Raw genomic sequence first — 14,417 nt, forward strand, 5'->3', positions numbered from 1 at the left:
AGAGTGAAAGCACTGGCAGCATTCAAAAGTGACCAAAACATCAGCCAGGAAGCATAGGAACTAAGAAGTGGTCTGTGGTCACCACCTGCAGAACCACTCCTTTATTGGGGGGGGTCTTGCTAATTGCCTATAATTTCCACCTGTTGTCTATTCCATTTGCACAACAGCATGTGACATTTATTGTCAATCAGTGTTGCTTCCTAAGTGGACAGTTTGATTTTACAGAAGTGTGATTGACTTGGAGTTACATTGTGTTGTTTAAGTGTTCCCTTTATTTTTTTGAGCAGTGTTTTTAAACTCAGTTTTTCACAATTCCTGACATTTAGTCCTAGTAAAATTCCCTGTCTTGGGTCAGTTAGGATCACCACATTATTTTAAGAATGTGAAATGTCAGAATAATAGTAGAGAGAATGATTTATTTCAGCTTTTATTTCTTTCATCACATTCAGAAGTTTACATACACTCAATTAGTATTTGGTAGCATTGCCTTTAAATTGTTTAACTTGGGTCAAACGTTTCAGGTAGCCTTCCACAAGCTTCCAACAATAAGTTGGGTGAATTTTGGCCCATTCCTCCTGACAGAGCTGGTGTAACAGGTTTGTAGGCCTCCTTGCTCGCACATGCTTTTTCAGTTCTGCCCACACATTTTCTACAGGATTGAGGTGAGGGCTTTGTGATAGCAAGTCCAATACCTTGACTTTGTTGTCCTTAAGCCATTTTGCCACAACTTTGGAATCATGCTTGGGGTCATTGTCCATTTGGAAGATTTGGTAAGGGTCCTCAGTTCCTCAAAATATTGAAAAGCTTCACCATTTTAGTGTGTGAGCACCTCTGCCTGCAGACACTCAATGACCCTGAGTGTGAACGGGTCACCTATTCAGCCACGTAGTCCGGGCCTGATGAATGAAAGTAATCTTCGTCTGCAGACTATGCACACACACACACACACACACACACACACACACACACACACAGTCCCATGAGGAAGTAAAAGAGGTGTCCTTCACCAAAGACAGTACAGTACAGAATGACTATAGACATAAATGGCTTCTCCAATAGAAATCCACGATCATGCTTGTCATGGAGATGTTGGCTAGCTAAGCTCATGTGCAGAAACACGTCATAGGGTCTAACGGTTGTCTCGTGCCAAATCAAAAAGGCACTGCTTCAACAATAAAGTTGTTTTTGACCAAAAACATTGGAGTAACAACATGTTCAACTACTTACAGTTTTTTTTCCCCCCAATTGCTAACATCAAAACTGAAGTCACACGGTCAAAACTGAAGTCACAAGGTCAAAACTGAAGTCACACGGTCAAAACTGAAGTCACACGGTCAAAACTGAAGTCACACGGTCAAAACTGAAGTCACACGGTCAAAACTGAAGTCACACGGTCAAAACTGAAGTCACACGGTCACACGGTCAAAACTGAAGTCACACAGTCACAACTGAAGTCACACAGTCACACGGTCAAAACACAAACCAGTCATTGGCCCCTACAATACAGAGAGGCTCATTTCTTTTCTGGATGACCTGCATAATCGTCCCTTGCCAGCAGAGGAGAGAGGGGCAAGAAACTCCCCTACCTTTGTTATTGTGTGGGATAATGTGGCATTCCACCACTCTGCTGCAGTCAGACTGGTTTGCTGCACATCCCAGGATATCAGTACTATTCCTGCCTCCATACTCCCCCTTCCTAAACCCCATAGAGGAGTTTTTCTCTGCGTGGAGGTGGAAGGTTTATGAACACCATCCACATGACCAGATGTCCTTACTGGATGCCATGAATGCAGAGTGTGGAGACACTTCTCCTGAAGACCGCCAGGGATGGATTAGACATTCCAGAAGATACTTTCCAAAATGCATCACCAGAGAAGACATAAGATGTGATGTAGATGAGAACTTGTGGCCAAATGCAGGAGAGAGGGAGAACTAGAACCCTCACAGTACTGTACAGTATGAGTGATTATACTATACATGTTGCTGAGAACTAGAACCCTCACAGTACTGTACAGTATGAGTGATTATACTATACATGTTGATGAGAACTAGAACCCTCACAGTACTGTACAGTATGAGTGATTATACTAGACATGTTGATGAGAACTAGAACCTTTACAGTAGTGTACAGTATGAGTGATTATACTAGACATGTTGATGAGAACTAGAACCCTCACAGTACTGTACAGTATAAGTGATTATACTAGACATGTTGATGAGAACTAGAACCCTCACAGTACTGTACAGTATGAGTGATTATACTAGACATGTTGATGAGAACTAGAACCTTCACAGTAGTGTACAGTATGAGTGATTATACTAGACATGTTGATGAGAACTAGAACCTTCACAGTACTGTACAGTATGAGTGATTATACTATACATGTTCTTTATGAGAACTAGAACCATCACAGTACTGTACAGTATGAATGTTATACTATACATGTTGATGAGAACTAGAACCCTCACAGTACTGTACAGTATGAGTGATTATACTATACATGTTGTTATGAGAACTAGAACCTTCACAGTACTGTACAGTATGAGTGATTATACTATACATGTTGATGACGTCATTTTTATTGCAACTCTGGAATTTCAGGAATTCGTTTAAACTTTTTATTTTTCACAAGTAAATTACTATATGCAAAGATATAGAAAAAAATAAAGTCGATTGAAGCAAATTGCTGCATTTCTGATTCATTCTTGTTACATATAATTTAGTACAGTCAATAAAGTGAAAAGGTGTTATTCTTATTCTATAATGAAATACTGATTTATGTGAAAAATCTTTCAAACTTCAACGAAAAAAGTGAATGATTTATGTAATGCTCCCTGTTGTTAGTGTTTTTCAGGTCAGCGTGTTATGAGGGACAATGTATGCTTTCTGAGTGAGAATTGTTGCCACTGTTATGGTCAAACAAGCTTATTTTGAGACATGTATGGAGTGTTTTGGTGGTTTGAGGGAGTTTTGGAGGTGAGATGAACTGTTTGGCCAAAATGCGTGTTGGTAACACAGACTGTGTGAAGAGCTTTGAAATGTGGCTTCAGTATTGACCGATGCTTGTTAGCAATTGAAAGAAAAACGGTAAGACATTAGCGGTTGAGAGCAGTTAAGAGTTTTAAGCCAGTAACTGAAAGGTTGCTGGTTCGAATCCCCGAGCCGAATAGGTGAAAAATCTGTTGATGTGCCCTTGAGCAAGGCACTTCACCATAATGGCTCCTGTAAGTCACTCTGGATAAGCGCGTCAGCTAAATGACCAAAAAAATTCAACAATAAATAAAATACAAATCTAGGTTGTGACTTTAAATTTCTAGAAAATTAACAACGAAGAAATAAGATTTTACGGTCCTGCTGCAGCTGTAACCAGAGAGAGACCAACCGAGAGAGAGAGAGACCAACCAAGAGAGAGAGAGAGAGAGAGAGAGAGAGACCAACCGAGAGAGACCAACCGAGACCAACCGAGAGAGAGGAGACCAACCGAGAGAGAGGAGACCAACCGAGAGAGAGAGAGAGAGAGAGAGACCAACCGAGAGAGAGAGAGAGAGAGAGAGAGAGAGACCAACCGAGACCAACCGAGAGAGAGACCAACCGAGACCAACCGAGAGAGAGACCAACCGAGAGAGAGAGAGAGAGAGAGAGACCAACCGAGAGAGAGAGACCAACCGAGAGAGAGAGAGAGAGAGACCAACCGAGAGAGAGAGAGAGAGAGAGAGAGAGAGAGAACCAACCGAGAGAGAGAGAGAGAGAGAGACCAACCGAGAGAGAGAGAGAGAGAGACCAACCGAGAGAGAGAGAGAGAGAGAGACCAACCGAGAGAGAGAGAGAGAGACACCAACCGAGAGAGAGAGAGAGAGACCAACCGAGAGAGAGAGAGAGAGATCAACCGAGAGAGAGAGACCAACCGAGAGAGACCAACCAAGAGAGAGAGAGACCAACCGAGAGACCAACCGAGAGAGAGAGAGAGAGAGAGAACCGATCGAGAGAGAGAGACCGATCGAGAGAGAGAGAGAGAGAGAGAGAGAGACCGACCGAGAGAGAGAGAGAGAGAGAGAGAGAGAGACCGACCGAGAGAGAGAGAGACCGACCAAGAGAGAGAGAGACCGACCGAGAGAGCGAGACCGAGAGAGAGACCAACCGAGAGAGAGAGAGAGAGACCGACCGAGAGAGAGAGAGAGAGAGAGAGACCGAGAGAGAGAGACCGAGAGAGAGAAAGCGAGAGACCAACCGAGAGAGAGAGAGAGAGAGAGAGAGACCGAGAGAGAGAGAGACCGAGAGAGAGAAAGAGAGAGACCAACCGAGAGAGAGAGACCAACCGAGAGAGAGAGAGAGAGAGACCAACCGAGAGAGAGAGAGAGAGAGAGAGACCAACCGAGAGAGAGACCAACCGAGAGAGAGAGAGAGAGAGAGACCAACCGAGAGAGAGAGAGAGAGAGAGAGACCAACCGAGAGAGAGAGAGAGAGAGAGAGACCAACCGAGAGAGAGAGAGAGAGAGAGAACCAACCGAGAGAGAGAGAGAGAGAGAGAGACCAACCGAGAGAGAGAGAGACCAACCGAGAGAGAGAGAGAGAGAGAACCAACCAAGAGAGAGAGAGAGACCAACCGAGAGAGAGAGAGACCAACCGAGAGAGAGAGAGACCAACCGAGAGAGAGAGAGACCAACCGAGAGAGAGAGAGACCAACCGAGAGAGAGAGAGACCAACCGAGAGAGAGAGAGAGAGAGAGAGAGAGAGAGAGAGAGAGAGAGAGAGAGACCGAGAGAGAGAGAGACCTAGAGAGAGACCGACCGAGAGAGAGAGCGAGACCGAGAGAGAGAAAGAGACCAACCGAGAGAGAGAGAGAGAGAGAGAGAGAGAGAGAGACAGACAGACAGACCGAGAGAGAGAGAGAGAGACCGAGAGAGAGAGACTGAGAGAGAGAGAGAGACACCGAGAGACCAACCAAGAGAGAGAGTGAGAGCACCTCTCCATTATTTGAACCTCTCAAGACCTCACTAAGATGTCACTGCGGGGCAATAACAAGTAGTTTCAGGAAGATCTCCATTACCTCATTCTTACAGCTGTTCTTGTGCATAGCGTCTCTACAATAGTACAATAGCCCAGTGTTGTCTTTCCATTATTTGGAAGTGCATGTCAATAAGCAATAGTTTCCGGAGGAGATATCTATTGTCTCTCGTCTCTCTTCTCTTAGTACTTAAAACTATTCTGCTGCTTTCCTCCCTTCTACAGTAAAACAATACCACAGTGCTTTCCTCCCTTCTACAGTAAAACAATAGCACAGGGCTTTCCTCCCTTCTACAGTAAAACAATACCACAGTGCTTTCCTCCCTTCTACAGTAAAACAATAGCACAGGGCTTTCCTCCCTTCTACAGTAAAACAATACCACAGTGCTTTCCTCCCTTCTACAGTAAAACAATAGCACAGGGCTTTCCTCCCTTTTACATTAAAACAATAGCACAGTGTTTTCCTCCCTTCTACCGTAAAACAATAGCACAGGGCTTTCCTCCCTTCCACAGTAAAACAATAGCACAGTGTTTTCCTCCCTTCTACCGTAAAACAATAGCCCAGGGCTTTCCTCCCTTCCACAGTAAAACAATAGCCCAGGGCTTTCCTCCCTTTTACAGTAAAACAATAGCACAGGGCTTTCCTTCCTCCACTCCCTCATCCAAACCTAAAACTACATTATAGAGCTGTACTTATCAATGGCACTTTGGGAGTAATAACTAATAATGATCAACTTTTCCAAGGCTTTCCTATACACTAGTACACTTGTCTCATGTGCCCCTACCTGCATCACATTTGGATGATGGAGATGTAGTTATTGTACTTATTGCTACCACTTTGGGAGTGATAAACGGAATATACAACAGCTCTAGAAACCCATCTCACAGCACTAACATTATCATGCTCCTCAGGTGCATGGAGACAGGCAATATCATTACCGACTGTACAGTGAAGGAAATCTTTCAGGAAAGAGTTTCAGGAGAGTGGGAGGGAAGTAGGGGGGAGTGAGGAAGACAGCGAGGCAGGGAAGGAAAGAGGGAGAGAGAGAGCAGAGCGGAGAAAAGAAGGGAGTGGGTGGATGACAGGAGTGTGGGGGAAAGAGAGAGTGGGAGAGGGAGGGAGCGAGTGGATGACAGGAATGTAGGGGAAAGAGAGAGTGAGTGGAAGACAGGAGTGTAGGGGAAAGAGAGAGTGAGAGGGAGGGAGTGAATGGAAGACAGGAGTGTAGGGGAAAGCGAGATGGGGAGAGGGAACGTTAAGGGAGGGAGGGAGGGAGAGAATGGTTGGATATGATGGAAGGCAGCGTAGAGGGAACAAAATATTCTCCATGATGGGAGGCAGAATAGAGGGAACAAAATATTCTCCATGATAGGAGGCAGAATAGAGGGAACAAAACATTCATGATAGGAGGCAGAGTAGAGGGAACAAAATATTCTCCATGATAGGAGGCAGAATAGAGGGAACAAAACATTCATGATAGGAGGCAGAGTAGAGGGAACAAAATATTCTCCATGATAGGAGGCAGAATAGAGGGAACAAAATATTCTCCATGATAGGAGGCAGAGTAGAGGGAACAAAACATTCATGATAGGAGGCAGAGTAGAGGGAACAAAATATTCTCCATGATAGGAGGCAGAGTAGAGGGAACAAAATATTCTCCATGATAGGAGGCAGAGTAGAGGGAACAAAATATTCTCCATGATAGGACGCAGAGTAGAGGGAACAAAACATTCTCCATGATAGGAGGCAGAGTAGAGGGAACAAAATATTCTCCATGATAGGAGGCAGAATAGAGGGAACAAAACACTATCCACGTGAGAGGCGGATGAAGATGAAGGCCTGACACTTTTCTGTCTAGGAGTTGGGGAGGTGGAGAAAGAGAGAGAGAGAGCGAGAGACAGAGAGTCATACAGAGAGTGTCACATCTGCTCCTGCAACACCCTCTACTGCTCATCCTGTGTCTCCTTGACCTGCCACCACCCTCTCCGTGTGTGATTGTGTGGGCAGAGACAGTTGTGCTGGAGTCAGAGCAGATCCCCACCAGCTGCAACCTGTTCCAAAATCAAGATCTTTACAAATACTCAGTCCTGCCACACCGCCAGATCGTAATCTCTGCTCAGTCAGTCTACGTTCCTATCCGTTTGTTACTATTCAGATCCTGTTATGCGTTTTTTCCTGTTTCCCCTTGTCTGACACTGTTTTCCTCTCCGCTACAGTTCTGCCCGCTCTGACTCTGGTCCCCGTCTCCAGTCCCACGTCTCGTCATCCTGCTGACCTGGATTCCCCACTACTACTCCCTTGGATTCCCCTCCGGAACTGCTTACCCTGTGCCAACCCCTCTCGCTTCAGCCTCCGCACCTGGTTTCCAGCAACCTGCTCAAGCTTCCCCTGACCTGCACTCCATCTCCCCCTGTGTCTCAATAAATACCTTGGTTACTTCATCCCAGTCTCCTCGTCTGAGTCTGCTCTTGGGTTCCCCTGTTCCACTCCGCTTAACAGAGAGAGAGAGAGATTGTGAACGAGAGGGAGCGAGAGACGCACACTAGCTATCTATACACCCCTTCTGCCCTTCAGCTCCAATCCTCCATGGTCCCTTAGCAGTCAGAGACGGTGACTGGTTGCTCCTGGCTACTGGGCTCAGAGATGAGATGAGAGCGGAGGGGTGTGTGTGTGTTTGTGTGGAGGGTTGGGTGGCAGGGGAGGTAGGGACTGGGAGCCGCAGAAAATAACGTCTGTTTGTTTATCTATTGTCTCTGTGAAACAGCCCTGCTTTCCTGTGAATGCTCCCTGGGACTCCCTTACAGAGAAATGCCCTTTTCAGCAGAGTGCTGACTGGTTGGTTGTCTGGTTGGTGGGTTGGCTGGCTGGGTGGTCCAAAAGGAGTACTCAGATTGATTCTCGAGTTGCCCCTCAAACACTGCACAAATAATCCATAGGCCTTCTCACTTTGTAAAGTACCTGCCACTAAAGTTAGACGTAAAGTAATGAGGAACAGAGTTACAGTACATGGCATGACAGTCGTCAATCTAAACAGAAGCAGGCATTACCTTGGAAGACTTGAGGGATTTTGTCCTTGTAGATCCTGTAGTCTGTGTCCAGGAAGACACAGAAGATAACATGTTCGATCTGCACAGAAAGGAAAGAAAAGAGAGAGAAAGAGAAAGAGAAAGGATTGCATTATTCCACTATTGCTATTAATTTCACATTCAACTCCGGACCATCGGGACTGGCAGATCACAAAATAGCTGCTAAATGGACACAATTAGGAACAATTGATGAACCTATGATACCAGTCTACCCCAGGGAAACCCAATCAGCTAATATGTCACGATCGTCGTAATGAGCGGACCAAAGCGCAGCGGATGTTGAGTTCCACCTATTTATTACAAAGTAAAACTTTAAGCAAAAAAAATACAATACGTGACTACATTGTGCACAAACACAAAACAATATCCCACAAAACACAGTTGGGGAAATGGCTACCTAAATATGATCCCCAATCAGAGGCAACGATAAACAGCTGCCTCTAATTGGGAACCATATTAGCACCGACATAGAAATAAACATACTAGATCACCCCCTAGTCACGCTCTGACCTACTACACCATAGAGAACCAAGGGCTCCCTATGGTCAGGTCGTGACACCGTAAGCACAGTTCAGAATATCCAATTAGCCAATTAGCTGTCTTCCCAGGACAGACCACCAGACTGTCTTTGTTCCAAATGTCACCCTATTCCCTATATAGTACACTACTTTTGACCAAGGCCCATAGGGTCTAAAGTAGTGCACTATATAAGGAATAGGGTGACATTTGGGACACAAACCCATGTCCCACTGGTTGCAGCTGTGGGATCCACTACTGAACAGGCGCTATATGAATATTACACTACATTACATTAGATATTGGCAACACTATCTGAACGGGAGAATTTCATTTGGTAGGATAAATAAATTATGTACCCAGTACCATAGAATAGTATTAAAATGTTACTCATAAACCATAAACTAAACGTTGTAAGTTATAGGTACCCTCTCTGATTCAGAAGGGTTGGGTTAAATGCAGAAGACACAATTCAGTTGAAGGCATTCAGTTGTACAACTGACTAGGTATTCCCCCCCCTCCTTTCCCCTTTGAATTTGACCCAGTAATGTGTTCTTATGCACTACCCCAGCATGTCCCTAACTTGACCCCCTCCTCGGGGTGCTCGTCTAGGTTATAATAATTAGCTCATTATCAAGCTTTGCTCCTTTGAATCAGCTGTGTAGTGCCCGGGCAAAAAAACCTAATTGTCAAATCAAAGATTATTTGTCACGTGCTGTATTCTACAGCTCACCCAGGGGGGTGGGGGGGCAGGACTGAGTTTAATACTAGCCCCCTACTACTGTAGCAGACCCTCACTAACCTGTGATTCATTGTAAAGTTTGAGTGGATGCGATCTAATTATTAGTCATTCATAACCACTATAGTAATCATCTCAAGCCGACACATTGGAGGGATTTTGCATCTATATTACTTTGGCAAAAATCTAATTGTACCCTATAAATGTAAATGTATTATTTTTCAGTTACTATATCCTCTTTAAATTCATTTCCTTAAGTCTCATTTGAGGTTCTGAAGATTTCCCTTTGTGGGTTGCAATATATTTATTCATATTACGCCAATAAGCAACAATTCAAGAGCTATTCAAAAACATTATTTAAATATAAATCCCTGTCTTCAAATGCTGAATACATTGTACACATATCACTGAGATAATGTCTGCTCAAATTAACAATAACGTGATGGAATGGGAAACCGCTGTGAGACTCTATCCAAAGCTCACCCTCAGCCTCCTCCCCACAGCTCACCCTCAGCCACCTCTCTTCAGCTCACCCTCAGCCTCCTCTCCACAGCTCACCCTCAGCCTCCTCTCCACAGCTCACCCTCAGCCTCCTCTCCACAGCTCACCCTCAGCCTCCTCTCCACAGCTCACCCTCAGCCTCCTCTCCACAGCTCACCCCCAGCCTCCTCTCCACAGCGCAACCTCAGCCTCCTCTCCACAGCGCAACCTCAGCCTCCTCTCCACAGCTCACCCTCAGCCTCCTCTCCACAGCTCACCCCCAGCCTCCTCTCCACAGCTCACCCCCAGCCTCCTCTCCACAGCTCACCCTCAGCCTCCTCTCCACAGCTCACCCTCAGCCTCCTCTCCACAGCTCACCCTCAGCCTCCTCTCCACAGCTCACCCTCATCCTCCTCTCCACAGATCACCCTCAGCCTCCTCTCCACAGCTCACCCTCAGCCTCCTCTCCACAGCTCACCCTCAGCCTCCTCTCCACAGCTCACCCCCAGCCTCCTCTCCACAGCGCAACCTCAGCCTCCTCTCCACAGCTCACCCTCAACCTCCTCTCCACAGCACAACCTCAGCCTCCTCTCCACAGTTCACCCTCAGCCTCCTCTCCACAGCTCCCCCCCAGCCTCCTCTACACAGCTCACCCTCAGCCTCCTCTCCACAGCTCACCCTCAGCCTCCTCTCCACAGCTCACCCTCAGCCTCCTCTCCACAGTTCACCCTCAGCCTCCTCTCCACAGCTCACCCCCAGCCTCCTCTCCACAGCTCACCCCCAGCCTCCTCTCCACAGCTCACTCCCAGCCTTCACTCCACAGCTCACCCTCAGCCTCCTCTCCACAGCTCACCCCCAGCCTCCTCTACAAAGCTCACCCTCAGCCTCCTCTACACAGCTCACCCTCAGCCTCCTCTCCACAGAACAACCTCAGCCTCCTCTCCACAGTTCACCCTCAGCCTCCTCTCCACAGCACAACCTCAGCCTCCTCTCCACAGTTCACCCTCAGCCTCCTCTCCACAGTTCACCCTCAGCCTCCTCTCCACAGCTCCCCCCCAGCCTCCTCTACACAGCTCACCCTCAGCCTCCTCTCCACAGCTCACCCTCAGCCTCCTCTCCACAGCTCACCCTCAGCCTCCTCTCCACAGTTCACCCTCAGCCTCCTCTCCACAGCTCACCCCCAGCCTCCTCTCCACAGCTCACCCCCAGCCTCCTCTACACAGCTCACCCTCAGCCTCCTCTCCACAGCTCACCCCCAGCCTCCTCTACACAGCTCACCCTCAGCCTCCTCTCCACAGCTCACCCTCAGCCTCCTCTCCACAGCTCACCCTCAGCCTCCTCTCCACAGTTCACCCTCAGCCTCCTCTCCACAGCTCACCCCCAGCCTCCTCTCCACAGCTCACCCCCAGCCTCCTCTACACAGCTCACCCTCAGCCTCCTCTACACAGCTCACCCTCAGCCTCCTCTCCACAGCTCACCCCCAGCCTCCTCTCCACAGCTCACCCTCAGCCTCCTCTCCACAGCTCACCCCCAGCCTCCTCTCCACAGCTCACCCTCAGCCTCCTCTCCACAGCTCACCCTCAGCCTTCTCTCCACCTTTCTATTATTAAATACCACACCCTCTCCACACAGCAAGCAGGCATGAAATACAGTACACAAACACATGACATAATGTTATCCAAATAAATACTACAGTAAACTTAACTGTTCTGTAATGTTCCATTTGAATACAGAACTCTTAGTTTGCACTCATTCAAGAATTTAAATGTATTTTTATTTAACATTTTTTTTTTAACCTTTATTTAACTAGGCAAGAGAAGAGTACTAAAGAGAAGTATGATGTTTTCCTGTCTGTCCTGTCTGTCTATCCGTTTGGCCGCCTTGGCGAGACAAAAAAATTGCCGCCCCGCACAAGAATAGTCCCAGTAAGCAAAAGGATGTTGAAAAGACGTCTAAAATATGTATTTTCCAGACTTTGACGTTAGGTTCAATTTAGGTTTTGAATGAAAGGTGAAAATACGTATTTTCCGGACGTTGATAATACATATTTTCCAGATGTTGAAATCAGGTACATTTTCAGTTCTGATTGAAAGTTGAAAATATGTCATTCATAAATGTCTATGTTTTGGCCCCGGTAGGAGATTATGACATAGGGTTTCACACGAGTGTGTTAAAATCCATTTAATCCGTTTTATTTAGAAATTCTTAATATTTAAAAGATAAGTCTAGTTGTCCTATTTTAATTATTTATATAAAACATGGGGAGGAAATGGTGTTGTACATGCCACCATTAATATCTGCACTATGAGGAGACGATGTAAAGTCAATCTTTCTAACTCAGCTGCACATTCATTTTCTTTGTTCTTTCTTTGTTGTTCCTTTTCCATACATTATGTACAATTGCACTAAATATGATTTGAATAATTAAAGATTTTAAATCCCAGCAGATTTTTAAATTCAGTTCAGGAGCAAAAGGTTTTAAATAATTGTATTAAATTCATAAAAACTTCATTGGAATATAAATAATAAGATGAAATAATATTGGAATATAACATTTAATAACAATAACTTAACTAGTTAACTCACTGTGACATTGATGTGGCAACTATCTTATGCTCTGCTATTGCATGATTCTAATTTGTACCTGTACTCTAGGTCACATAAATCTATCCCCAGTTAAATTGGAGCACAACTCATGAGCCCACCTCCTGCACTGCTCATACCTCATCCAATTCCCACCTGTGACTGAAAACAGTGGGAGAGATGCCAATTGAAAATCTCTCTCTTAAAAAACGTAGCTAGCTATATGACATAAAATGCTATGTAAAATAGCTAAAAGGCTATGAAGTTGCATTAACTGTAAAGCTATCAGTCACTAGTGGAAACATGTACAACTGAAATTAAGTTACGTTATCTTTTTTGATGTACTTCACCTCAGACAATCTGGTAGTAAGGTTGCTAGCTAGTACTCCTAGCAGCTTATGCTAACTAGCTAGCCGGCTAGCATTTACTGATAGTTAAGTTTCTAGCTAGCAAGTTAGCATAAACTAGCGCTAACTTGGATAGTCATTGTCTAAATGACAGGTAGAAACACATTCATAACCATAAAGGGGTAACAAGCCCCCAGGGGCCAGTTACAACCTAGTGAGTTGCCCCCAACACACTCATCCAACATATTACTACTTTACAAAAAAAATATAAAATGTTTTCTCTTTAAACAAGTGGATTATTTATCGTAAGGCTTTCCTACTTGAAAATAAAAAATATATAGATAAATCTAACTTCAATTGAATATATCTACAACTTACCACAAAATCGTTTTGTTGAAATATCTCCAAAAGTTGTGTTGCCGCAGAGGCCATTTTTTGTTCAGTAAGAACAGTGACAGCCAGGGAAAGTGTTGGGAAAATAATTTGGTGACTTCTTGTGGTCTTTATGTGAATTACAGGGGGGGGGGGAGTTACCCCAGGGAGTTAGTTACCCCTTACTACCCTACAAACTTGAAACCACTGATCACGACTATTTAGGCCACGGGATGAAACTCCTGGACAGCAGTTGTGAGTAGCCTGATTGTTCATTCGATATTGTCCATTTTACTTTGACCATGTCCTGTTTTGTTAGGATATGTTGTTTGTTATTAACATGTCAGTGCAGTTTTTTTTGATTGGGCGCCATTTAGATCATGCTATTTGATCAGAGAAACCTGCATGATGTAAATACTTTCAGTCTCATTGCATTGTCATACATTTTCATACATCCCTGCCTTTATCTCTAGTCTGTAGGCTACTGAAAAGTCCACATGCTCTTTCTACCATATATCTGCTACATGATTTATGTTACATCATTTTTTTGACTGAATTTTGGTGAAGCGCCACTGTGATACATCTCTCCAAAAGCACCCAGGAGAGGCATGCTGGGATTGGACAAGATACATATTTTGCGTCCCTGCCTTTGAAACAAAAGTGTCCGCTGTTTATGACAGGTCGACATCAAAGCTCACATAAAAAAGCCCATATGTCACATGGTTGAGAGAAATTGTCATTGTTTTTTGGGGGGCAGAATTATGTGAGGTTTTAAGTGTTGTTATTGGAGGTAGGTCTTGGTCACTTTGGTTCAGAAAATGCAGCCCTCGCCCAGCTGCCGCCATAGGCCCTGCCTAATCCTGCCCAATGAGAGTGATCCGGCCCTGCCTAATCCTGCCTAATCCTGCCTAATGAGAGTAATCCGGCCCTGCCTAATCCTGCCTAATCAGAGTGATCCGGCCCTGCCTAATCCTGCCTAATGAGAGTGATCCGGCCCTACTTAATCCTGCCTAATCCTGCCTAATGAGAGTGATCCGGTCCTACCTAATCCTGCCTAATCCTGCCTAATGAGAGTGATCCGGTCCTACCTAATCCTGCCTAATCCTGCCTAATCAGAGTGATCCGGCCCTACCTAATCCTGCCCAATGAGAGTGATCCGGCCCTACCTAATCCTGCCTAATCCTGCCTAATCAGAGTGATCCGGCCCTACCTAATCCTGCCCAATGAGAGTGATCCGGCCCTGCCTAATCCTGCCTAATGAGAATGATCCGGCCCTGCCTAATCCTGC

The 14,417-nt window shown here is 45.5% G+C and overlaps 1 protein-coding gene across 1 annotated transcript; it reads left to right on the forward strand.

Annotated features, from left to right (window-relative positions):
- Nucleotides 1–9,789: 9,789 nt before the first annotated feature.
- LOC123731424 (leucine-rich repeat extensin-like protein 5) lies at nt 9,790–11,472 on the forward strand. Its single transcript, XM_045710002.1, has one exon. It carries the CDS (start codon nt 9,790–9,792, stop codon nt 11,470–11,472), a length of 1,683 nt encoding a protein of 560 aa, XP_045565958.1.
- Nucleotides 11,473–14,417: the final 2,945 nt, after the last annotated feature.

This window comes from Salmo salar, chromosome ssa28, assembly GCF_905237065.1.
Source record: "Salmo salar chromosome ssa28, Ssal_v3.1, whole genome shotgun sequence".
Lineage (NCBI taxonomy): Eukaryota > Metazoa > Chordata > Actinopteri > Salmoniformes > Salmonidae > Salmo > Salmo salar.